Genomic DNA, 27,621 nt, shown 5'->3' with positions numbered 1-27,621 from the left:
TGTACACAAAATCCCACCTTTTTATTACAGCACATGGTACTGTCAGATGTGTAAACAAGAGTGTGACAAACGGGAAAATATTGAGGCTGAAGTATACAGTCATGCCATTAACAGTTCCATACTATGAACTTTAAAGATACAAAATCGTCTTTACATTGAAAAACTTTACAATGTTTTGAGTGTTGTTTTGTTTTTCCCCAGAAAGACTTCAAAATGTGCTGCGAACTTCTACAAGCATGAATTAATGGGTTTTTTGGGGGGGAAAGTAGACAACTTGTGATATAATAGCATCTATTAAACATACATAGCAAGAGGTAAAACTATACAGATTAAAAGATATTTCACTACAAGGTCAGTGAAACTGGGGGACAGAAAGCCAAAACTTACATGGTTGTATTTGGTCACAGAGTTAGAAGTGGGTGATATCTTTTAAAAAATTACAGAACATTTAGTTGAGGAAAAATTCATGATGAAATGAAATTTATCCTTCTGTAATAAAAAATTAAAAATTCAGGTTTTTGCTGACTCGATTTATACACAATATAGATTGAAACTCCTCCTTTGACAGCATCAGGAGAGTTGGCAAGAAGCATCACCAAAGTCTTTGGGGACCTTCTAGTAATACAAGCAAATTTTTTCCCCTTAAAACAAAAAAATAAGAAAAGGATCCATATGTCAAATAAGGCAGATGCTGCCTCTTCTCACCAGGCTACCCATTCCAGGGAAGAAAAAGAGGGATTTCCCTTTAGGCCAAGAAACCATTCTCAAATATCTTAGTTTCTTGCCTCATAGAATCTACTTCTTCTTGATACAGTCTCTAACATGATATTGAAAGGGCTTAACAGTCACTCTTCCAGAGTTTAATTGTTTTGTCATTTTCTAATGCAGCTGATGCAATGATGTTTTCTGTAGGGTGACAAGCTGTTGAAATCACAACATCTGGAAAAAAAAAAGACAACTCCATTGTGTGCAAGCTATTCATGTATGGTCCTCAATCAACAGACTTGACTCTTAAGTTGTCTCCTAGCGATTGAAGTGGATCCTGCATTCTTTGGTCTACACTCTTGTTCCATTCTCCCTTATAACCAAGGGATACACTTTAAAAGTTGATGCTCACATTTCTGGTACTTTTGGCTCTAATGAAATTAACTGATTTTTGAAAGAAGACTGGAGGGGGAGGAGAGAGGAGAAGAGAAAGGAAAAGACATAAGCAGTCAGTTGAACCTAATACTATCCTAGCCTTATGTTTTAAGTAGAACTAAAAGTAGACAAAATGACATATATTAATTTTGATGTTAGAAATTAGCAATTTTTTCAGCCAAATCAAAGAACTTAAAAACAAAAATTTTTAGGAGTTTAGCTTTTACTTTTCTATGCTTAAAATAAGTCAAGATCTATTTCAAGTAATGTAAACCCTTTTGTTCCAGTCTCTCCATAAATATAAGAAATGAACAAATCATGTGAGTGAGTCCTCGAGACATGAGAAAAGCAATCAGCTACAAGGCTTCTGCATATAAAGAGCATGAAGTATGATGGCCTAAAGGAACAAAGTATCAAAAACTTAAATACAACAGTCAGATGACTAAGGACTAAGAGAATATCAAAGATAAAAGTTGCAAGCTTTCCAAGTCCTGAACCTGAATCCTAACTTGTTTTGTGGACTTGCCTGTCAATTAACTGAGTAAGCAGGTAGGTACTTTTATGGCCAATATTGTACTATGAGCAGTAAAATACAAAGAAGACATGTTAAGTCATAGAGCAAACAGTTTTAATAGGGATAAAAATATACTGAAAAGAAGAACTGGGTACACAACTGTGAGATAATAACAAAGTATATAGGAATTAAAAGAAGAAATTGGCATGGACTACAGTGGTCAGAAAATGTTATTTGTGGAAGCAGACTTTATAGAAAGATGACAGAGAAAAGCATTTGATGGAGAAGGAAGTGTTGTACTCAGATAAATCAGAGTAAACAAAACTTGTTCAGGAATTAAGCATGACATCTAACAACTAGACCTGTATGTGAAGGGAGTAATATGTTAAGAGACTCAAGAGATGAAGAGAATTTTCATTAAGAGTTTATACACACACACACACACACACACACACACAGAGAGAGAGAGAGAGAGAGAGAGAGAACACTGCACACGGCCTGATCAAAGCCAGAGAGAAAACATTGCTTGTTTTATGTCTTCAATGATGCAAAAAGATCAAAAGGGAAACAAGCCATGGACAAGAAGCACCAGCACTGTGTTTACAAGGTGGGTGCACAGATGTCACATAGTTCAAAACAAAATACAGATTTGATAGTTTAGAAAACCTTCATCTCACCTGTATGGCCTTGTAATTTCTGTACGATCTCTTTTGTCTGAAGGTTCCAAATGTAAACCAGGTTATCTTCTGATCCAGACACAATCCACTGGGATAAGAGGTAGGGTTAGAAACATTAAAGAGAGAAGTTATATGTTTCTCCAAATTTAAGTTGCCTATTATGCCCATTGTTGAAGAGTCATTTATATATTTTGCAGTGTATCAAGTCTGAAAATACCAATCTTCTGGCAGGCTTATGGAGTATAATCAAGGCAGACTTTAGATACATTTGGTTTTTTTTTTTTTTTTTTGGATTATTCAGTTCTTACATAGAAGAAAATAGTTCTCCTTTCATTTTTATATACTTATTTGTGTACATATCTCCACTAAAAAGCAAGCATCTTGAAAGCACGGATTTTTTTGAATTTCTTTTTGTCTCCTGGGACCAAATACACAGCAGTCCCTTGATGAGTAACTTTATTGTAGAATGGGTATTTTACATAAAGTGTGTTATATGTCTTAGAAAGGAAGGTATCAATTGTCATTTACACAATCATCACTTGTTTTTAATCTCTCAACCACCCTTCAAATATCCAACATTATAAAAATAGACACATGAAACATACCTTTCCACCAGTGACTGAAAAATTAGCAAAAATGCAGTATTTCTCATTCTTGTGACCAGTGTATGTCTTCAGGCACTGAAAGAAAAGAAAGTTATTTTCAGGTTTATCTTAGACTTAAGGGAAAAATAGGAATTTATACCAGAATCTCCATAAAACCATTTTATTCTCAATTTCATTTCAATCAGTCAATCCTGAACACAGAACACAAAGGCAAATGATCACTATCATCAATGTAGTTCCATCTGTTTAAAAGATTCCGGCCATTTGATTTACTCTAATGATTCTTTGACCTTCCAAGCCAGCCAGTCTTATCCATGTTAATGGACTCTTTTTCTTTCCTATCTTAACTACCTAGTAAAGTCAATGAACACTTATCTACTACATGGCAGGTATTGTGCTAAATGCTGGAGATACAAACACCTGATCTCTCCTCATACAACAAAGAGATGCCAATAAATCTCCTACCCCTCACCTTCAAAAGGGCTTTTTAAAAATAAGAGCAGCAGGAATTTAAAGAATGCTTTAAGTTTCACAAAGCCCTCTAAATATGCCATTATATTTCTGCACAGTATTCCACTGAAGGAATTCATTATTAGGGACCATAGGGGGTTTTGCACGTGTGTGAGAGAAAGAGGGAGAGGGGGACAGAAACAGAGAAAAACAGAGACAAAGAGAGATACAGAGAAACTATAGGCAGAAAAATCAAAGTTGGATAATCCTTTACCTTTGTGAGAATTTAAACTTTGGTCAGCATCATGTTGATGTGACTGGAACAGATTCAAATCATTCTGCATTTTCTAAAGCATTTTTCATGCATACTTTTATCCTGCTCAAATTGGCTACTCAAGTAACTTAGTCCTACTAATATTTCAACATCTAAGCCTTTTTCAAGCATACAGATATGCATCTACTTTTTTATTATTTACTCCTAAACCTGAGACTATATATTTAACTACCAATAGATGTATCATTCACTAAAATTCTCAGAAATAAAAAAGGACCTTTAGTTCTCAAAAATTATGCAAGACTGAGTTAACAAGGCTTTGGTTATTGGAATGATGATAGATAATCTGACCTAGGGATCGGACTGGCTATTCTAAAATTGGAAAAGCTCATTACCTAATTAGCCATAAGATGTCAAATTTCTTAGCCAGACCATCAAAGACCATCTAAATCAGAATGGTTCCAATGTACAATGATGAAGGGTACTCACATAAATGAAACTACAAATCCTTGAAATATTTTATTATGTAGATGTTTATTATATCTCACATATAACAAAAGTTATATCTCACAACTTTTATAGTTAAGTCTCAATCTGTGAAATTAAATTTTTAGATGATGTGGACAACTCTATGAAGTACCTAGCTCTCACTAAGATTTCTCCTTTTAAACTTGTGGTAGTACTATCACATAATACCCAAAGTAGGAAATCTGATGGAACGAAACTTTTATTATGCCTCTATGATTCATCTAATTTAAACAAATGCTTACCTTCCCTTTGCTGTAGTCCCATAGCTTAAGAGTGCTAGAGATTAAGAGAAAGTAATGAATCAGTTTTGATTTCAGGGCAGTGTGTCCAATTTAATTTGCTTCTTGTGCTGGAATATTCAAAAGCAGACTTTCTACTAAAATAAGTACTTACATTTGAGTTTTATATTTTGCTTTATAAACAGAAATCTAGGATTATAAATCAAGATTATAAACCTATTTTGATCATGCAACTCATTCTGTCAAAATGTGTACTCCAAACCTGCTCCCCAAATTAAAAATATTTGAGCTTATGGGGCACTTACACAGCTAGTTAGCTTTTAACATTTATAAAAATCTCAGCACTGAGGAGCCTCCTAACTTCCCACAATTATTGATTACCATTCAGTACACAACATCAATCATTCCAGAAATGTGAAGACAAAAATTCCAGTTGCCAGAATACATTTCATAGCAAACATCACAGGTCCTAATCAAGTCTATCCTGCAGCAGGACAAGATGAAATTCCTACCTTAGAGGTAGGCTACCTTTTAACTCCTAATCCATGTGATTTTGCTATATATCTACCTTATCCTACCGAATCAAATATAATCAAGAAATTACAAATATTAAAAGCTATTTCAAAGATTAAAGTAGTGGGGCAGCTAGATGGTACAATAGCCAGAGCACCAGCCCTGAAGTCAGGACAACCCAAGTTCAAATCTGGTCTCAGACACGTAACACTTTCCTGGTTGTATGATCCCAGACAAGTCACTTAATCCCAATTGCCTCAGGAAAAAAAAAAAAAGAATGAAGTAGTGTCTACTAAACCTTATTCCAATTAGGCTTTCCAATATGTAAAATGAATGAGGTATACTAGAATTACAGTTTGTCCTAACTCTGATACCCTAGATTTTAAGTACTTATAATCAATTTTACAATAATTTATTTTCCTTTATATGTTTGATTACTAGAACTCCTGTAAAAATCTAAATATCAGTATAAAGTTCTTTTTGTAAATTTATTTTCTTACAATTGAAAAAAATATATAAAATACTTACTTGTCCAAAGTTGCAGCAAGAATGTATTTACCATTTGGAGAGAATTTCACAAAAGACACAGGAGGATTATCATCATCTGTATTAAAAATTAAAATCTTAAGATACATTTCAAATGTTTTAAGTCAATTTCTATTAAATTATGCCACTAATTACAAGAAGAAATTCTGTATAAGACACCATTACCAGTATTGAACACAATGGCTTTGTGGCTCTCTTTTAAAAAGAGAATTTGAACTTACTTTGCTGAAAAAAAATTTTTTTAAACGGGAAAAAATTAGATTTAATTGTTATTTCTTCAATCCTGAGATAAGCCACTTACTCTTTTTTTCTGTTCAGAAAAAAAAAATAGTCTTTAAGTTTTCTATTTATATATTCTTTTGAAAATTTGGAGCAAATTACTATTTATAGATTTTTTTTTAAAGAAATATTTTTAACTTCAAGTGTCCATAGCTTAAAATGCCAATAAGAAAGCTTATCTCAAACATTCATTTCCTCCTCCCTGCATTCTGCTCTGTCCTAATCTCTATGATTAGAGATCAACAAGCTCTTTTATATCTTGGTAGGAAAGAACTGATGCTTGGGGAGAAACAGTCAATGATTTTTCACTCAAGTTCTGTGGATCATTTTCCTATTGGGCATTACATATGAATTACTCCATCTTTGTCTCAACTATTCTGGGTCTACTTAACACTTTACCACTGAACGACTGAAGCAGTATGGGGATAATGGACAGATAAGGAAGGAAGACCTCAATACAAATTCTATCTCTGACCCTTATTATGTGACCCTAGCAAGTCACTTAAATCTTTAGCCCCAGTTTCCAAAACTATAAAATTGGAATAGGGATTATTAAACTCAATATTCTTTTAGGTCCACCTCTAACTCTAGGATATTAGGAATGATCCTGAGAAAAGAATACAAGCACTGACTTATAGACTCAAACTACTTGAAAAACAGTGCCAGTTTAAAAAGATTTGAAAAATGTTTCTGACTTCAAGGCTGACCTTTTTGCTATCCTGATTTCCTGTATGATCCAAATGTCATAATATCATTAATTCTTTAATTCTGTGGACAGAAACATTTAAGTTTTTTTTCTCACAAAAACTGGATTCCTAAGACTAATTTTACCCTTTTACTTACAATCTATTTTAAAAGTGAAAAAGTATACCCAGAGTATTTGTGTACCATACATACTCAGCCTCAAGTAATACTGAAACTCATTTTCCAGTAGGTTAAAATTACCAATCAATCTTCAAAAATGAGGGATAAATTGTAAAAGGTGTAAAGAATTCAAATATAATGCCCTATGTTAAATGTTCATTTAATCTATTCTATATCATTCTACTTAAAACGAAAGAACACAAGCATTTCTTTGGCAGACACCCCACACTGCTTAGCACGAATACCAATTATAGTAAAACTTCTACAACTAAAACATCTAATTCTTAAGAAGCTTTCAAATTTAACAACAAAATAGCTTAGATTAAAAGCTAGTGTTGGTTTTAATGATATTAAAACCCATATTCAATTGTCAAGAGGGCCCATTTCACCTATAAGAGATAGTTCTATAAAAACAATATAATAAAAATATGTTCTCAAGTGAAGAAAGCCAAGCTATCTTTAGCCATGTGAAAAAATGTTCCAAATCACAAAAAATTAGAGAAACGCAAATTAAAGCAACTCTAAGGTTCTATCTCACACCCAGATTTACAAAGTTAATAAAAAACCAAAAACATAATAGGAGTTAATACTTATACCCAATGGTTTACAAAGCATTTTATTTTAAGGTGACTAATTTGAACCTCATAACAATCCTATGAGGGAGGTGATGTCATTCTCATTTTTATAGATGGAAGAAAAAAGTTAAGTGAATTGCTCAAAATCATATAGCTATTTAAGTAAAGGCTGGATGAATCTAAACTCAAATCTTCCTGACACCAAGTCAACATTCTATTCACAAGTAAGTGGCTTACTGCCTAAAATGATAAATATTGGAGGGACTGTAGCAAAACCAGCACATTGGTAGAGGGCAAATGAGCATAGCCATCATAGAAAGCAATGTGGATCTAAGCCCCAAAAGTTACTAAATAATCCAGCAATATTTCTACAAGGCTTATACCTCAAAGAAACCAAAGAAGGGGGGAAGGTCTTATATATATAAAAAAATTATAACAATTCTTTTTGTAATGGCAAAGAAATAGAAATTAAGGGAATACTCATCAAAAAATGAATGGCTAAACATAATATAGTAGGTCAGTATAGTGAAATATTATTGTGCTGTAAGAAATGAAAGAGAAGGTTTCAGAGAAACTTAAGACTTATATGAACTGATGCAGAATAAAATGAGATGTAACATCAACACTGTAAAAACAATTTAAAAAAACTTACAAACCACCAACACGATAAATTATAATTTCAGAAGAATGATGAGAAATGCTATCTACCTCCTGATAAAGAACTGATAGTCTAATATGTAGAAAAAGGTATCTTTTTCCTGAGATATGATCGGCATGGGGATTTGTTTGCTTAAATAGAATTATTTATTCCAAGATTTTGTTTTTTCAAGGAAAGGGGAAAAGATAAAAAGGAAAAAAAGCACTTGATAATTTTTTTTAATGAAATTTAAGGAGCAGCTAAGCAGCACAGTGGATAGAGCACCAGCCCTGAAGTCAGAAGGACCTGAGTTCAAATCTGGCCTCAGACACTTAACACTTCCTAGCTGTGACCTTGGGCAAGCCACAGCAAATAAATAAATAAATGGTTTTTGAGAAGTGAGATTTAATTTAAAGCAAATCTTTGACAGACAAAATTTTGACTATAAAAATATTAAAACAGACCTTTGCTAAAACCTAAGCAAGAGAGTCTAAGATGTTAAGAAGCATTTTACGTATATGTCAATATTATCTGGGATCCACGTAAGAAAATATGTTCCAAAACATCTCTGGAGATGTATTTGCATGATAACAATGGTTTACAAAACAAGAATACAAACTTCTCTACTTCCCCACATCACACCCTGGTCCATATCCTCAAAATCAAGATGCATTAGGTTTCCAAAAAGCACAGCACTTGAATTTTCAAGGCAGGTTAATTAACTTTCTAAAAGTTATCAGTTAAAAATTAACATAAAGAAAGATGAATTAATTTATTAAAAGAATAAAGACTAGAATTTAGAATTGCAGCTGGAGCAAAGTTAGGTAGAACTTCACTCCTGTTTTCTACCTAGGTAAGAGAAATAGGGCTCAGAATGACTATATTTATTCTATCATCAAGTTTATTCACAGAAAGACTACATTCCAGACCTCTGAACCCTAGTTCAGAAGGGCTTTTCAGAATCCTTTTATTTCAGTAATCCCCTGAAGCCAAGTCTACGCAAAATTATATAGTAGGCAGTTTCTTTTGGATCTCCCTTGTCCCAACTTTTAACAAACTATCAAAGATATTAGCTGACAAAAGACTTTAATAGAGTTGGGATAGGGAGAGGAAAAAAATACAGAATGAGTGCTACAAAAGCCTGGACACAGTAGATATGCAGTAGGTAATATGGTGCAGCAATGCATGTTTTTTTCTTCATACAGAAACTACAAGAAAGTATTAATTAACATTAATGTATGTATAGGGACAAAGAAGATATAGAATATATAGATGGAAAATATAGATTAAGGGAGTGACACAGAGCACTCTGAGTGGATATACAGCCAAGAATAGACTAAAATATTTAATAAAGAGTCCAATATGGAAAAAAATAAAGAAGGTTTGCTAACTGGGAAGAGAAAGAAGAGGAGACTTCAAAAGGATATTTTGCTCAATTTCAAATGTGTATTTCTAATTTTCAAAAGAAATTTTTACACAAATATAAAGGTCTTTCATAAAGAAAGGGAAAGAGAAGTCAGGCCTGAGACAGAAAGTTATATAGATTATCAGAAAATAAACAATGTTACAATAACCCCAGGAACAAGTAAAAATTAATGGTATGGGAAGAGAAAAAGACAAAAACAAGGACAACAATGATGGGTAACCAGCAATAAGAAATAACAGAGGAGAAATGTGAGAAGAGACCATTATGTCTGGACTGGAGATTATTGCTAGTGATCTCAGAAAACATCTATTAGGGAAAAAAAAGTGAAGAATAAAAATTGCCTCTTAAAAGAGAAATGGGATGCCATTTTCACAAACAGAATTATTAAAATATCACTTCAAGATCAGAGAAAGGGGAAAATTCTAAGGGAGAAATTCTATACTCGTGTCAAGTCCTAGAAGCTAGAACCAAGTCTTCTTCCCCTTTATATTCCCCGAGTCTAGCAGAGCACGAACACATCAATATCATTTGATCAACTATAAGCTACGTTAAAGATACAGTGTTCAGAAGGATGACTGTTGGAGGGTGAAATTAACGAGAATTTTCTCAGGTGATACACAAGAAACTGAGGTAATTTGAAATAAAAATGAATTTTCTTTTGTGTAACTTAAAGATCCAACTAATTCCTGGGGAAAAGAATGGGAAAAATAAAGGGAAAACACTAAAAATACACCAATCTCAAATCTGATCTGATGTAAAGAAGAGATACAACAAAACCAGCCCCAAGAAATGTCAATGAAAGAAGTTAGAAAAGAAAAATAGAAGTCAAAACCAAGCTCTCTATTTGCATTTCAAGCCACCAAGTCAAGAATGGTTATTATCATAAGATTTCTTTTAACTAACTTCATTCTTTAAAAGAGAAGTATAAAGGAATAGAAGCAGAATAGAACAAGAAAAAATTTATCAGGAATCATGAATCATTACAGACAAACAAAACAAAAGTAAACTGTTTACTTACCAATAAGTGTTTTTAAACATTGACCTGATGCTGTATCCCAGATTCGACTTTTGAGGGGGGGGAAAAAAAAGTAAGTTAATATGATATAAAAAAATTAAGTCTTTATATTTTAAGGATTAAATTATAAGCCAAAATAATAAAAATCCATCCCTAAATTATTTTAGTTTTTGATGCATTAAATAACTATTTTAAAAAACAAGTAATCAAATACTATATTTGGCTTTGACAATTACTTAATAAGTATATGTACCTATAGTCCTGACCTCCTCCCCAAAATCCTTCTTAGTTCTTCAAATGCTTCATTTTTTTTAATTGCTCTTAAATTTTTTTATAACACAATCTAATATAGTCAAGACATTCTTGATGACTGAACAGTCTGATTTTATTTTTCTGCCTTTATACGTAGTGCAACTGTGAATATTTTTACAAAAAAATTTTTTTTCCTTTTCAATTTGTTGCCTTTTCTTTATACACTTGTCAATTTCTCTTAACTCTCCACCTCCTGCAACTGAACCTTATTAAAACATTAATAGCTAGCATTTTTAAAGCAACTGAAGATTTTCAAAGAGCTTTACAAAAATTTCATTTTATTCTCACAACCAACTTTGGTGGTAAGTGCTATTATCCCCATTTTATTCTTTTTATTATTATTTATTTCCATTTAACAATGAAACTAACTTTCATTAAGTTGCTCCAGATCACATTCACATTGCTTGTGTCTGAAGGTGAATTTGAACTCTGATTTATCTGACTACAAGTCCAGCACTAATCAATACACCAACCTAATTGCCCCCAGCAAAAGAAAAAACATTTAAGTCCAAGTTAATTAATGCCAAAATCCTGTCTGGCAATGAATTCTGCATTACCATCTATAGCCCACCACCTGGGAGGAATGTTCTTCAAGCCTATTCATAAACACTGCTTGACTTGTTTAATACTGTTTCAGTATTGTAGCCATTTTATAAAATATTTTCTTGTTTCTTTTTTCTTTATTCTGCATCACACTGTACGAGTGTTCTTGTTTCCCTGAACTCACTTTTCATTGTTTATGGTATTATTTTCACATATCACAATTTGTGTAGCCAACCCTAGTTTATTTTCTTTCCAGTTTCTTGCTAACAAAGAGAATGCCACGAATATTTTATTAAAAATAGGATCTATTATGTGCCTTCATGGAGTACCTGCTCAATACTAGGTCCTTGGGACAAAAGATAGGACCCATTAAGTCTCTTTCTCATATGACTCCAGATTATTTTTCTGTTTGGACCAATTCACAGCTCCATGATTAGTGTGACTCCACATTAACTGTTGTTCTGTTTATTGTCTTTGCCAATCTTAATTTATAAGAGTTTAAGGATGAAGTCTTAGACAACAGTATGTTGGAATATTCATTGTAATTTGTATTTAATGTTTGCATTATTCAAAAGCCCTACTAATGTAGAACACCTATTGTCATAAAATGAATTTCACTTTTGTTATTTTTTGTGACTGTAATAGATGTTAGGAGATCTTAAAATTGTCTTGATTTGCTTTTCACTGTTTACTAAGGAATCTGAATAATTTTTTTGTTAATAGCTTACATTTTCACTTTTAAATACTTTTATCCTCTAATGATTGATTACTGGGGGAATATTTTAAATCTCATTTATCAGTCTTACAATTTTAGATCATGGATTTAGACTTTAAAGAGCCCTTAGAGGTATAATGCAATTTTTCTCTTATAGAGGAGAAAGTCGAGAATCAAGGAAGTAAATAACCAGCTCAGGGTCACAGAAGTAGTAGCAGCAGAGATCAAGACTCAAACACCAACATCCAATAATTCCAAATCCAATATTCTTTCTATTGAATCATGCTATCTTCTGTCAGACCTGTGTTTTTCAATGACATTATAATTATCACTCTGATATGTGCAAAGAAATCGTGTTAAGGCAAAGGCTAAAACAAAGTTTATACTTACCAGAGACCATCATAACTACTTGATACTATCAAGGATCCATCACGATTAAAATGAACCTAAAAATGAAAAAGAGATAAAGCAAACACTTTTTTTTAAATCCATCCATTTATAGACTGTTTTATAACAAAATAGCTCTTAAAAGTTTTAACTCTCAGATATCTCAGATGCTGTACAAATTGACATTAGAGCTGTAATTCAGGTAAATAATTTTAAAAATAGATTTATGACTTAGTTTATTGTATGATTCTCCATGAACTTACATGAATTGCTTAATCTAATAACTATTACTAACTGCCCAACCTTCCCAATTTTTCTACAGTTCCAGACACTGTTGAATAATATGCTGTCAAACAACCACTCCTGGATTCTCTCACATGCTTTTTCCTCTGTGAGCTTTCAAAACATTTTTCTCTCTCAATATTTGGTTCTCCTTCTAAGCTGTTCTTTTCCAGTCTTCTCAAATAAATCATCCTTCTCTTCATGCCCTCTAAGGATATCCCACAAGGTTCTTTCCCTTCACTCTCTTGTTAAATCTTATCACCTACCATGAGCTCAACTATCACCTTTAGATAGATTATTCCCACATTTATATATCTACTTTTCATCTTCTGAATTCTACCACACAACCAACTCCCTAAACACATTTTCATCTAGAAGTCCCATAGGAGACAAAATCATGGCCCCATCCCCAACCCACTACCCATTCACCCCCAAAATCCAACTTCTTCCAAGCTTACTTTTTTGTCTTAACATTGCCATCTTTCTAGTTACTAAGATTTAGAGCCTTGGTCATCCTCAAGTCTCTACTCTTTCTCAATCCTTCTATTTATTCAATTGCCAAGTCCTTTGACCCTAACTCTAAATGCTATATCCATCATCCCCTCTTCTGGACTCAAAACTTCTACTCTAGTTCATGGCATCACTTCTCACTTGAATAACTTAACAGCCTAATTCATTTTTCTCTTTCTATTCTCTTTATTTATCCTCCAAAAAGCCACAAGTTAATATTGATAAGAAAGCTGGCCCTATCTTCCTTATTCCAAGCCTCCAATGGCCCTCTATTTCCTCTAAAATAAAATACAAAATCTTCAGCTTAGTATTTTAAAGCTCTCTATAATTTAGCTTTCAGCTGCCTTTCAAAACTTATTTCATATTACTCTCACTCCCACTTAGGCCATCATCTCACTTCTCTGTGCCTTTGCATGAATAGGTTCCCCATGCATGAAAATGTACTCCTTCCTCATCTTTAAGTTGAAAAATCTACAAATTCTTTCAAAATATAATTCAGGTGCCATGTCTTACATGAAGTCTTTCCTAATAATAATTGCAGTGGTAGTAATAGAAGCAGCAGCTGCTAGCATTTTATGTAGTACCCATGTGCTAAATCCTAGTTAAGCACTCTTGAAATATGAAATATTATTTTATTTTATTTGATCCTTAACAATCTTAGAAGGTTGGTGCTTTTACAAACCCCATTTCATGGTTGAGGAAACTGAGACAAGCACAGGTTAAGTGACTTATCTATACTCACATAACTAGTATGTCTAAGGTTGGACTTGAATTCAAGACTTCATGCTCAGTACTCTATCCACCGCACCACCTAGTTACTCTAGTTATTAATACTCTTGTCCTCCTAAAATTTTTCTATTATTTTGAAATATGCTGCTTATGTTATTTGCTTGCGTTTTGTTTTCTTTCTCAGTTTTTCTTTTTCTGCCTTCTTGATCTGATTTTACTTGCGCAACAAGATAACTATATAAATATGTATACATATATTGGGTGTAACATGTATTTTAACATATTTAACATGTATTGGATTACCTGCCATCTAGGGAAAGGGGTGGAGGGAAGGAGGGGAAAATTTGAAACAAAATGTGGGAAAAATTACTCATGCATATGCTTTGTAAATAAAAAGCTTTAATAAAAAATTTTTAAAAAAGAAAAAGAAAAGAAACATGCTACTTCTAGTAGAATTTAAGTTCTTTCCTCAGAGATAGTATGCCCATTATGTTTCAGGAATATAGTACACATAGACAAATGTATTTGGTATACCTAATTTATTGGTATTCATTTATTGGCATACCTAATTTAGTCTAGGATTCAGTAAATATTTATTGAGAAAATCTAAAGGTAGTCCTAACTTTTATCATCTGCCAAGGAAGACAGATATGTATGCAAATAACTCTATTACATCACCCTCCCATTCCATATTTTCCCAGGGGAGTGCTATTTACATTAGAATAAGTATGTCCAAAGAATCACCTGATTGGGTTTGAATTACCCTCTCAACTTGGAATATGAATAGAATGCTTATTTTAGCTTCAGTCTCTCCATTTAAGGCACTGAAATTTATCTCCACTTCTCTTTGGAAATTAAAATTGGAAATTTGGAAATTAAAACCTTGTCCTCTGTCAAAGATAAGTAGGTCTCATGTAAAAGATATCAATATTACATATCTCTTTGGTCAAAGAGCAATGCTAAAACTCTTTAGTAGATATGTGAGTGTGGGCAAGTTACTTAACCTCTGGTTGGTCTATGCATCCCACCCAAAGTGGCCATTATTCCCAATACCATGCTCTGCTCATGTCCTTTTCCTATTATGTCTATGAAATTTACAAGCTTAGATGAAATTCTACATGTTCCCTGAAGTCCTTTCCACATCACCCTAGCAACACTGGCTAATGATCCACTCTACCCTATTTGTCAAGCACTTTAAAAATTTACTAATTACTTAGGGGCAGAAGTTTTTAATCTAATCTGTGAATTTTTCTTAAAAAAATTTTTGATAACAACATAATAATTTCCTTGTGATCCTATCTGCTTTACATATTTAGGAAATTTTGAAAAATAGATCTGTAGGTTTCTTATCAGAATGTCAAAAGGGTCTGTGACACAAGCAAGGTTAAGAATACCTTGTAGTCTAGATGCTTTCCTACCTTTATCTTATTTCACTTTCTCCAAATGCTATGAATGGGTTTCCCCTTGTTCCTATTTTATAGATGGGCAAGTCAAGGCATAAAAAAATTGATCGATGTTCATATAAATAAATTTTAATTATGTGGTTTAATGCTTAGTTCTTAGTTTCGTGGGTTTTATTGTTGTTGTAGTTGTATAGCTATTTTTCAGTTGTATCCAGCTCTTTATGGCTCTATTTGGAGTTTTGTTGTCAAATATACTACTGTGATCTACCATTTCTTCTCTCCAGCTCATTTTACAGATGAGGAAATTGAGGCAAACAGGATTAAGTGACTTGCCCAGGATCACACTGTTGATAAGTGTCTGAGACTAGATTTGAAATTATGAAAATGAATCATCTTGTGCTCTATCCACTGGATTATCTAGCTGACTCTGGCTTTATCTTCAAGTAAATAAAAAAGACTTGACTATTAAGTCCATAAATTATGGATTTTTCTCTCATTTTTAAAAATCAAACTTATAATTTCATTCACATAGGGAACTCTCAATGAAGAAACTCCTTTTTGCCAATGAAAACCAGCAACTTGTAGTCTTAAGAAAGTTTTTAGGACATCGAGTGGTAGGTAAATTATTCTGTCTAGGGTCACATAGGCAATATGAATTGCTTATAAGACTTGAATGCAGGTCTTCCTGCCTTTTGTGCCATGATGTACTGTCATAAATGAAAGTTGAAATGTATATAAGAGGACTTACAGCTGAAACAGGGTCAGAATGAGCAGGTAATGTCTTGAGGCACTTTCCTGTTTTTACATCCCATATCCTTACGCTTTCATCAAACTAAAGGAGAAAAGCAAACTTTAAACAGTCAAGATAGAAATTTCTATAATAATGGCAACCTCTTTTATGCTTTGGACAGCAAAAGACAATAATGATGCCCATTTTATTCCCCCAAATGATTAAAAACTAAATTTTATGATAGAAAACGGCCTGTTCATATACATCTATATGTACATGTTCATATACAATCTATATGCCACAATTAAAAACTTACAGATCCTGAAACGATGAGGTTGGATTGGGGATTGAAGTTGCAGCAAAAGACATAATTACTGTGACCCTTCAGTGTTTTTAGACACTTTCCCTAAAAATAAAAGCATTAATCCAAGTTATTTTTTCCCAAAATATTAGCATTTACCTAAAAAAAAAATCCTTATTCAAATTAAACTTAGAATCTAGAATCTCTTTCAACTTCATACTTCATTCCTACAGATGCTGTATCACAGAGCTGAGCCAGTGGACCCAAGGTCCCTTTGTGTATGCTTCATTTTATATCTGTAACAGCTCTTTCTGTGGTAGTAAAGAATTGGAAAAGGATTGGATGAGCCTCAACTGGGGAATGGCTAAACAAGCTGTGGAACATGAAAGTAATGGAATAGTATTATTCTATAAAAAATGAACAAGTTGATTATAAAAAGGCCTGGAAAGATTTACATGAATGATGCTGAGCTAAACAAGCAGAACCAGGAAAGCACTGTACACAATAACAGCAAGAATGTGCGATGATCAATTATGAAAGACTTGGTTCTTCTCAGCAGTTCAGTGATCCAAAGACTTTGGACAGAAAATGTTATCTGTATCCAGAAAAAGATCTAAATGTAAATCAACACCAAATGTAAATCAACACATGCTATGTTCACTTCTCTTTTCTGGGTTGTTGGTTTTGTTTTTTTTAATCTCTCCCATAGTTTTTCCCTTTTGCTGATTTTTCTCTACCAACATGATTCATAAAGCAATGTGTATTAAAAATAAACTTACTACAATTAAAAAAAAAAAAAAAAAAAAAGGAAGTACTTCATTTTTTATTTACCCAGAAAGGGGAAAGAGAGCTGCCCTAAAATATACTGCTTATAAATATTAAATCTCTTGTCCATCTGTCAATTATAGAAAGTCAATAATACCTGAGGGGAAAGGGAAAGGGTTTATGTAGAATCTAACTCACTACTTACAGAACTAACATCCCATATCTTAAGAGTTTTATCATCAGAAGCAGACACAAGAAGATTAGAATCTGATGACCAGGCAACATCCGAAATTCCCTTTAAAAAAAAGGAAAGGAAAAAGCAGATTAATGTCCAAGTAAGAAAGGCAAGAGATATCAATTTTAAATACATAAATAATCACTAGTCACTTAATTGCCAGAAAAGGATTAGCTAATGTATTAATACATAAGTGTTATATTCTTAGAGATATGAAGTAATGCTAAGACACCAAATTTAGCTGCTTTGTTGAAAGTTAGAAAATACTGGTGAAATATTCATGAAATGGCCTAACAGCTGCAAAAAATGACAGACAAAAATATAGCAAAGCTTTAAATTAGTTCACTCCTAAATCTGAAGCCAATAGACCACCCTTTTAAGCTTTAAAATGCTCTTATCTCCTCAAATCTACTATACTATACTATACTATGCTACAAGTACTGTACTATACTACAAATTCTACTATAATACATCAACTTATATTTTATAAATTCGAAAGAGCTATTTTTTTTTTTTTTGGAAAAAAAAAAAAGCCTACCAGTTTGTGCCCAGATATTGTTTTCTCAAATTTTCCATCATATGCTCCCCAAATTTTAATGAGCTTATCTGCAGCTAAAAGACAAAAATATTTATTGTTAGTCTATTAGAGATGGATAATAACTTTGGCTTTCATATGGTTTCACTTGATGCTAAGAGCTACCTTGTCAGGTAATCTCCCTACCTCCAGCTTCTGGTGAAGAGTCTACCTTGAAGTAGGATAAAAGGTGTTCTGACTACAGCAAAATATTTGCTTTGTCACTATATTTATCCCTTTATTAATTAGATTAATGGCAAACAGTGAGGAGACTTTTTATAATTGTACCTGAAGTACCAAGATTAAAAGGAAAACTGTAACATTTCTCAGTGTAAGTACACAATACATACCTCTTGAGGTAGAACTGTTCCTAAGAGTTTTCAGACTACAGATTGGGTATGAACAGTAATTCTTCATTTCACACCTCAAGTATGAAATAAATCAAATAAGATTTAAATGTCTGTCTCCAGTTTTCTATAACTAAGACCTAATGTGATGACTAATTTTTTTAGGGGTACTCTAAAAACAGGATCCACGTTAACTAGATTTGAAAGAATGTTACTTCTAAGTTAAAGTAACCTGAAGGGAGATGTCTAAATGGAATTCCCCAGTGCAGTGTTCAACATTTTAATCAATTTTCATCAATGAACGAGGATGATAAAAGCCTGACAAGGGCAAAGACACAGGATACAAAAAAGGCAGAACAATTAGCCAAATCTATTAAGGTTAAGTTTATTTGGAATTAGTTGTATACTTGGGTGAAAAAAAAATACAACTACAAAGTAAAGAATGAAAATATGGATATACAATAGTTAACATAAAAGATCTCAGAGTTTTTAGGAGACTCATTTACATGAGGCAGGATAATATAGCAGCTGAAAAAGATTAATTTCATCTTACTTTGGGGTTCAAAAATTTCATTGATCTGGGCATCCTAATCAATACAAATAGAAATCATTCTTTGCCTTAGTGGATGGTACTCATGATTTGCTATGGTCTAAATGGTAGTCAGCCTTCTGACTTAAGCTATATTGATTCTCAGATAGGGCCTTAAGATCTATATTTAAAGTCTTCCCAACTAACTGGATCAGTTCTGCTGCAGTGAGTGCTCTACTAATGATTTTCAAGAACCCAGTCATCTCCATACACTGAAACATTACCTGGGTCTAACTTTAGCAGAAGAATGTCATCTTAGCCTGGACATTATGCTTCTATTAGAACAAAGGAAAAAACCAAAGTAAAGCATAACATGACTATCTGAAGCTCTCTATCCAAATTTGGACACATTTTTTAAAAGGCACCTTAATTTTATGTCATTGGAGCAACTGAAATGTTGGAATGGCACAATGAAAAACGTTCAACTTAAGTCTTGGGGAATGATGCATAATTATGCCATTAGCTATGAACCTGTAACAAGTCACTTACCCTTGTGGAGCTAAGGTTCCTCATCTGTAAAATAAGGGGCTTGGACTATATTGTCTGTAAGATCCCTGGAAAGCTCCAAACACAACATGCTAAGGTAGTTTAAAGATTATCATATAAAATAGAAATTAAACTTCTCATTGGTTCCATAGGACAGAAGTGGAGATAAGAGCTCAATTTATACTTTATATGTAACAACTGGAGTTAGCCAAAAGGGGAGTGAGTTTTCTCAGAACAAAGTGGATTCTCCCAGAGTTCCTATTTAGATATAGATAGACTAAAGTAACCTGAGGTCTCTTCAGCTCAGATTGTCAACAATCTGACAAGAACAACATAATTTAATATGAGAATTGCTAAATCAGCAGTATCTCAAAGACTGAAACCCCAGCCTCAATTTTCTCAATAACCAAATTAGATACTGGGACTATACTTACAAGAACTTGCTAACCATTCTCCATTTGGACTAAACTTTACCGAAGATACAGCTTTAGTGTGTCCTGCTAGTGTGAACTTTAATGCGTAATTTGGCTTTACAGGTGCAGGCTAGAAAGAACAAAATTAAACATCAGAAAATGATTATGGTCAACCATGATCCTTATAAAGTCAGAATGGGTACAAAAGTATCATCAACAGCATTTTATTTTAAGTAAAAAAAAAAAAAAACCCCAATAATTTTCTACAATATTTTAAGTGACTAAAAGATCAACCTCAGTGTGCTGGTAAATGTTTATTTAATAACCTGTTCTCTGAGAGGAAAAAAAAAATGTACACATGACATATTTTTAAGTTTAATCTTTTTTATTAACTTTTTTCTCATCACTGTCTACAGAATCAACAAAACCATAAAGCAAGCCCTGATTTATAGGACTAACTAGATTTTTGAGTGTAAAAAATACGCTGAAAATCTAGCAATCAATTGAGTTTAGCTAACATACCCACCTTTGGATTACTCTTACTTCAAACTAAGTCTTTACATGTTTAATCTCACCTAACAGTATATAAGATCGATTAAAAACACACCTTGCTCTGATTGGTTGATGAGGAAGGTGTAGATTGTGTTTTTGTGGCTTCTGCTTCTGGTTTTTTTTCTTCTGTTGCCATGGTTCTGAAACTATCAAGTTAGACTGAGGCACTGCTTAGGGATGAAGGGATGATCAACCAGAATGCTTCAATAGTGAAAAGAAAATCTGTGTTTGATAATTTGAACCTGTAAAAGGAATAGGAAGAAGCAGGGACAACCGCTGTTAAAAGAAAATTTTATTTAAAATAGCAAGATCTAGAAAAAGTCAATAAATATTTAGCCATAATATAGAACCCTATCATACAAAAATTTGTCGGGTTAATGATAAAATTATAATTGAAATAAATTCATTTAGAGAAATCATATAGTAATCTTAAATTTCCTGTTCCTACTTTTCAGTAAATTATTCATGTCAAGTTATCCTTGAATTATCCTTGTATTCCATATGTGGTAATATCCCAAATTATGTAGGCATTTTTCACTGTTATTCAAAAGTCTAAGAATGCTGCTTGGGAATAGCTGAAATCCAATTATTTCTTTAAAAATTATTTTTAAAGGGTTCCCCCCCTTTGTTTTTAAATTCATAAGATAGGAAACTAAGTGACAAGAGAAAATAAATCCCAGTGTTTCAGAAGTCACCCCGAATCCAAGACACATACTATATGAAAAAGTTAAATAGATACACTAAAATACAAGCCCAGTGTACTATCAAAGCCTTATGGTTGTTATCTGCAGCTACAGCTTCCAGACTATAGGCATAAGGATGCTTTTTAGAATGTTTCCCTAGCAAACAGAGCTCATTGGCTTATGAGACAACCAGGAAACACAGCTGAAAAGCACAAGCCAAAGTCAGCTTTGTGTTGGAATTTCAACTGCTTTGCCTTCTGTAGCAAAGCTTAAAATGCTGCACTGATACTCTGCAATCAAGACTCATACTGCAGATGAGGAAAAAAAAATCTCTACTGCAGCTCAATTAGATTTCAGCTTGACAATGGGAAGTATTGAAAATCTGTACTGTAAGTAATTATTTCACCTGCTTATTGGATCAGTAGCTCAGATGTACCTCAACACTAACTTCCAATACTTGGCTACATATCAAGCACATACCAGGTTAATGAGAAGAGGTAAATATCTATTTTAAAAGCCTTGAATTTTTCCATTAGAAAACCTTAAACATCACCAGATTAGAAACTGTAATTTCTCTATTTAATTTAGATAGAATAAATTCCAACTTGATTTTAAATGTCTTACCAGAACTTCTGGCTGCACTAAAGGGGAAAAAGCCATTAAAAATAATACTAACATTGGCCAAAGTACCATTGAAAAAAGGGTGGAAGTGGGAGAGAGGAATTACATCATAATCACCTAACTTTATAAGTCTTCTGGAAGTCCAAAAAACACAATATTAGGCCCACAATTAAGTTATTTTTCTTCCCATACAAAACCCAGAGATTTTAATCAGTGACCCTAACCACGAATATATCTATGGAAGGGTTCAGGAGACTTGGTGGTCAGGACAAAGTTTAAATTGTCTGAGATCCAGAGAAAAGGAAGAAAGGATGACATCAGGGAGATGAAGAGCAAAAAAAAACATTTAATAGCTAGCCTAACCACTTCAAAAAATATCAATATTTGAGCATACCAGTATGAACTCAGGCCAGGAACACACTTAGGGGCTACTGGCTGAAGATATGAAAAAAGGACTACCTCTGCCCTCAAATACATGAGCAAATCTTAGGCAAAAGGCTCTGGTAAGCCCAGAAACTTAACTCCCTCAATGAAAGATAGAAAGGGCCCCACTCTTCCCAACCCACCCCTAGAGAGAGAAATGATCATTCCTAGGCTGTGGCTAAGAGAGAAAAGTGTGACTGGATGGAGAAAAGAAAAACATGCAATTACAAAGATGAAGAAGCCCATTAACAGTTTGATCCAAAATTAAGGATTTTTTGAGTAAGGAAATCAGGTGAAGTGAATTGGGACGGGAAGAAGACACCATGAAGGGATAATCAAAGAAAGGAGAAACCTGCTCTCTATTCACATCTAATGGTTTAGAGCAGTGGTTCTCAAACCTTTGTTCTCAGTATCTTCATGTTATTAAAAAAAACTCGAGGATCTGTTCAAAGAGTTTTTGTTCACATGGGTTATATTTATAGCTATTTACTGTATTAGAAATAAAAAATAATTTTGGATTTGTAGACCCTCTGAAAGGGTTTCAGAAACCCCAGCAATTCTTTGGACTATACATTGAGGACCACTGGTTTAGAGTGTTTTTAGAGAAGAGGAAACAGAATAAGCCCAGAATGTCTGTGTAACTGAGTGGAATGGAGGGGGAAAAGAACAATTGAAAGGGCAGTTATTGAAGGAAGTAAGAATGAATGCTACACGCTTAGTCTTCAATCTGGTTGTTTCAGGATTAATATTTCTTCTGGGATAAGAAGCAATAAGGGAAAAACACTTGGGGTTTACATCTACAGCTAAAATAAGGTAATACATCTAGTGCATTCCTTCTAAATCCAAGCCCAAGTGTCTCTAAAAGGAATAAAGGAAAAGATAAAAATGGGGACTCAACTGTGTAATGAAGCATTCTGAATCCAAACCCAGATGTTTCAAAGTGGAATTTTTTTGGGAGCAGGGAATAGCTTGGACTGTATGATTAAGTTTAAGTGGTCTGTCCCCTTTTGAACTGGAAATAGAGGTGGCAAAGATGCTTTCTGAGTCCATTCTAGAGGTTTGAGTTAAGGGCAGGTAGTGCAGCTAGGGAGACGATGAAGGGAGTACCCTCCCCATTCCCCCGACAGCTATTTCTAAGGGTGCTGGAGGAGCAGGGGGTGAAGAGGGAAAAGGAACTGAAGCTTTGGGGTTTGGTTAGGCAGAGCAGTCTAGAGAAATGGGGGGCACCGCCTTAGTTTTTGCCAAGACATTACATCGAGGATTGGGGGAGAGAGTGAAGGAAGAACAAATTGGGGCCTGTCTTCCTGGGGAGGAAGGAGAAATAAACGAAGTCTTTACTCAGGGATTAAGGATGGGAGGAAAGAGACCATCAAGGTGAGACCAAGAAGGAGGTGAAATGAGGAGCATGGGAGCACCCGGGCGAGGGGGCCCTACAGGAAGGGCTGCACCCCACTCCCTGTCTCCCTTGCAGGCTACGTGGGGGGTGGGGGACACAGGGACCCGGGGGGAACCAGATTCTCTGCGGAAAAGGGGCGGCAGGGGAAGCTTTTGAGGGCCGCACCCCGGGCTGGCGAGCAGGCGGCCCTGGCGGCGCAGGCCCGTTCCCTGCGATCTGGCAGGCGGCCGGGGTCCGGGGTCCGGGCGCGGCCGTCCCCCTGGGTTCACAGGCCCAGGCCCAGGCCGGGAGCAGACACGCAGACGGACGCCGGCCGCCGGCCGCCGCGGGCTTACCTCACCTCCGCTCGGGGCGAAGCCTCATCAGCCGCCGCCGCTCATGAGGAGCGCAGCGCGGCTGGGCCCGGGCGAGGACCTACGACCAAGCGCCCGCCGGGACGAAGTGGAGGTGGCAGCGGCAGCACAAGCTCCTCCTCCCGGCGCCAGGCGGGTAATGTGGACAGGCGACTTCCCCGGGCGCATGCGTGGCGACCGGGCGGGGGCGAGCGCAGGGGCGGAGCGAAGGACTAGAGGAGAGAGAGGAGGAGGAGGAGAAGGAGGAAGAGAGGGTAAGAACACAATACCAGGCTGTTTCCGAGATGGGCTACGGAAAGTCGCAGAGGTCCAATTTCTCAGATAGCTCAAACTCCTTAAAGGATTTCCTAGCGTGCTTTCACTGCGTCTGAAGGGCGTAATGGGAAAGAAATGTCACCTAATTAAGACCCTCAAATTTTACATTTTTAAAGCTTAAAACGGAACTAAGACTTTGGGGATGCTCATTAAACACACCCATAGGTGTATATATAGACATAGGAAATTGTATATATACATATGTGTATATCTAGGAAGATAATTATACATACACTTGCATATTTAATTTTCTATGCATATTTCCGATAACTTTTCATACATGCACATGTCTTTGATTTCCTATACATTAAATACATAAATAAATGTTTCTTATGTGTGTGATGATCATATGTATTTATAGAACATCCTAGTATGGTTTTAAATTTTAATAATGAAAAAATTGGAACATATATGTGTACACGTTTGTGTACAGAAGTACATATGCGTATATATATTCTGAGAAATAGAAAAAGGAAGGGGTGAACTTCATATTGCACTGGGAATAAGGTGATAATTTAAGAACCCAATTTTGACCCTGGGCAAGACATTTCATACTCCTGTGCCTCAATTTCCTTATCTGTAAAATTAAGAAATAATACTTCACTGTTTTATAGGGCTGGTGTGGAAAAATTACTTTGGAAAACTTTAAAATGAATTATATGTACATACATAACTAAAAGCTACCATTATTACTGCTATTGGAAGAAAAAGGAGAGGAATTGGTCTGTCAGAAAATACTGAGGTCAGAAATAAAATGCCAAATTCAGAGATTAGGTAGTTTGACTAGAACAATAAGGTTTATTAAGCTAGGAATTATTTATTGGACAAATAAATAGGAACCAGATTATAAAAGGCATCGAATGCCAGTTCAAATCTTATCCTAGGGACAATTGAAAATTTTGGAGTGGAGAAATGACATGGTCACACCTGTGCCCTAACAAGATTAGATTGGTAAGTATGTGGAGAATAGATTAGAGAAGTAACATACATTTATAGCTAGAAGGAACCTCAGAAATTACCTAATTTTACTTGTTAATTTTTCAAATAAGGCAACTGAGGCCCAGAGAAGTGAAATGATTTGACTAAAATGGAACCAGTTAATATATGGTTGACTCCAAAGCCAACATTTTTTCTACTGTACCAGACTGCATTGAAGAAACTGGATAATCTTCAGTGTGTGGTCAATTAGGAAACTATTATAATATTGCAATCAAAAGGCTTGAATTAAGGTGAGGTTGCCAAATTAAACAGGATGCATATCATCGAATGCCAGTTCAAATCTTATCCTAGGGACAATTGAAAATTTTGGAGTGGAGAAATGACATGGTCACACCTGTGCCCTAACAAGATTAGATTGGTAAGTATGTGGAGAATAGATTAGAGAAGTAACATACATTTATAGCTAGAAGGAACCTCAGAAATTACCTAATTTTACTTGTTAATTTTTCAAATAAGGCAACTGAGGCCAGAGAAGTGAAATGATTTGACTAAAATGGAACCAGTTAATATATGGTTGACTCCAAAGCCAACATTTTTTCTACTGTACCAGACTGCATTGAAGAAACTGGATAATCTTCAGTGTGTGGTCAATTAGGAAACTATTATAATATTGCAATCAAAAGGCTTGAATTAAGGTGAGGTTGCCAAATTAAACAGGATGCATATCATCGAATGCCAGTTCAAATCTTATCCTAGGGACAATTGAAAATTTTGGAGTGGAGAAATGACATGGTCACACCTGTGCCCTAACAAGATTAGATTGGTAAGTATGTGGAGAATAGATTAGAGAAGTAACATACATTTATAGCTAGAAGGAACCTCAGAAATTACCTAATTTTACTTGTTAATTTTTCAAATAAGGCAACTGAGGCCCAGAGAAGTGAAATGATTTGACTAAAATGGAACCAGTTAATATATGGTTGACTCCAAAGCCAACATTTTTTCTACTGTACCAGACTGCATTGAAGAAACTGGATAATCTTCAGTGTGTGGTCAATTAGGAAACTATTATAATATTGCAATCAAAAGGCTTGAATTAAGGTGAGGTTGCCAAATTAAACAGGATGCATATGAGAGATGTTAATGGATATGGAATCTACACATCTTAGGAATTGGTTGAATATTAAGGGATTAGGAGGTAAAGAAAAAGAAGAGTCAGTTATTACTTCAGATTACAAATCTGGGTGACCAGGAGAATAGTGGAACCCTCTGAAGAAGGAAATTTGGAGGAGCAAGATTTAAGTACAGGGGGAAAGCTTTATTTTGGATATACTGAATCTTACTTAGGGGCCACAGAATTAAGGGTTCTTTTCTGTTCACAGCATCAGGAGAGAATTCTTTAACATTTCTCAGAATTTATTTGAAATCTAAATTATAGAAGGCAGTAATGGTGATGGTTGTCTTTTAGACTTGTAGAGGACCAAAATGACATCACTATGTTAGAGTCCAGTTACAGTGTATCTGACTGTGGTTGATCAGACCAATATGATCTCAGAATGCTCTGCCAAAGGTCAGACACAAATAGTTCCTATGAACATTTGGGGTAGCTTCTCTAATTTTGCACATCTTATGTTTCTTTTGGGCTAATTCAATCCTGCTTTGCTCATAGTGTATAGCATCTTTTGTGATGAGAGCATGCCATGCTGGGCAGTCCTGCAGTTTGGTACAGTGGAAAAAACACAGCTACAATTGTGGATTTTGGTTCTGACTATCATATTATCTGTAGCAAGTATACTTTTTCTATGTATTCTCCAGTTTATATATTTAATTTGTAAAACAAGAGGATTGGACTAGATGAAATCCAAGGTCCCTCCCAGTTCTTACTTCCTCTGTAGAATTTCTACAGATTATAACCATCTCACAACATCCTTAGGCTAGTTAGTTGGAACATATCCCTAGTTGGGAAATACCCTTTCCCAACTTGGGGTATATTACTTGCAATTTTAGACTCCTTTGGGATTTCCCCTTAGTTACACAGCCTCACCCCTCCACATTTATTTTTAAACAATATATGGGGAGAGTTTATGACACTTTTCTCTGCCCTTCTTATGTAGTTGAGATATGCGGTGCAATCTTGATAGGTAAGAACAGCATAAGAATATATAACATGAACAATCCCATTCAGTTTCAAAGCATTTGAAATTAGTCAAGCTGGAGACCTTATTAATATTAAGTCTTGTATTTAAATAATGCTCCATCATTTCAAAATACTTTCACATTCTTTTACAACTTACAGTTCTTTTACAAGTATTACCAAGAGAGAGTTAAAAACCATTTACTAAATGTTTACTATTTCCCTTTGCTATGGTAAACACTAAGAACCCAAATTCCTGTCCTCAAGGAATTTACATTCTAATTGAAGACAATAAATAAAAGGGAGTGGTGGCCAGGAAGGGATTTTGGTAGTCTGGAAAGTTCTGGAGAAGTGGAACTATTGTGAAGTAGATTTACCTACCTTTCTAGTAGCAACTACACTATTGATTTTAAGGGGAAGTAGGGGAGGAGAGATTTGAGAGGTAAGTTGTCAGACACAAGAGAAGTGGTAAGAAGATGGCCTGATGTAAGTGAAAGCATTTCTGGGGTTGGCCTGGCCAGAAATAGTGTTCCATGTGAGATACTCACCATTCAGAAGAATGGGATTCCAGGCCAGCAGTTCCATTTATGGAAAGGTTAAGG

General features: G+C 34.7%; 1 protein-coding gene across 1 annotated transcript; it reads right to left on the bottom strand.

The window, feature by feature from the left end:
- On the bottom strand, window positions 1–27,621 carry WDR5 (WD repeat domain 5). Its single transcript, XM_051980295.1, has 15 exons — window positions 27,568–27,621; window positions 23,614–23,843; window positions 20,211–20,397; window positions 19,625–19,733; window positions 17,733–17,806; window positions 17,165–17,254; window positions 16,210–16,299; window positions 15,912–15,995; window positions 12,243–12,298; window positions 10,286–10,332; window positions 5,469–5,544; window positions 4,431–4,464; window positions 2,937–3,011; window positions 2,332–2,419; window positions 1–939 (listed from the first exon to the last, which is right to left on the bottom strand). The coding sequence occupies exons 3-15, from the start codon at window positions 20,289–20,291 to the stop codon at window positions 839–841; spliced, it is 1,005 nt and encodes a 334-aa protein (XP_051836255.1). The 5' UTR covers window positions 20,292–20,397; window positions 23,614–23,843; window positions 27,568–27,621; the 3' UTR covers window positions 1–838.

This window comes from Antechinus flavipes, chromosome 2, assembly GCF_016432865.1.
Source record: "Antechinus flavipes isolate AdamAnt ecotype Samford, QLD, Australia chromosome 2, AdamAnt_v2, whole genome shotgun sequence".
Taxonomy (NCBI): domain Eukaryota; kingdom Metazoa; phylum Chordata; class Mammalia; order Dasyuromorphia; family Dasyuridae; genus Antechinus; species Antechinus flavipes.
Note: the sequence above shows the minus strand (reverse complement) of the source record. Positions and strands in the feature narration are given on the sequence as shown.

Coding starts and splice junctions, on each gene's coding strand:
- WDR5 (XM_051980295.1), bottom strand. CDS start 20,291: ATGGCAACAGAAGAAAAAAAACCAGAAGCAGAAGCCACAAAAACACAA. Junction 4,465..5,468: donor CTTGCTGCAACTTTGGACAA/GTAAGTATTTTA, acceptor CTTAATCTCTAG/CACTCTTAAGCTATGGGACT. Junction 940..2,331: donor GAAATTACAAGGCCATACAG/GTGAGATGAAGG, acceptor TTTTTTTTCCAG/ATGTTGTGATTTCAACAGCT.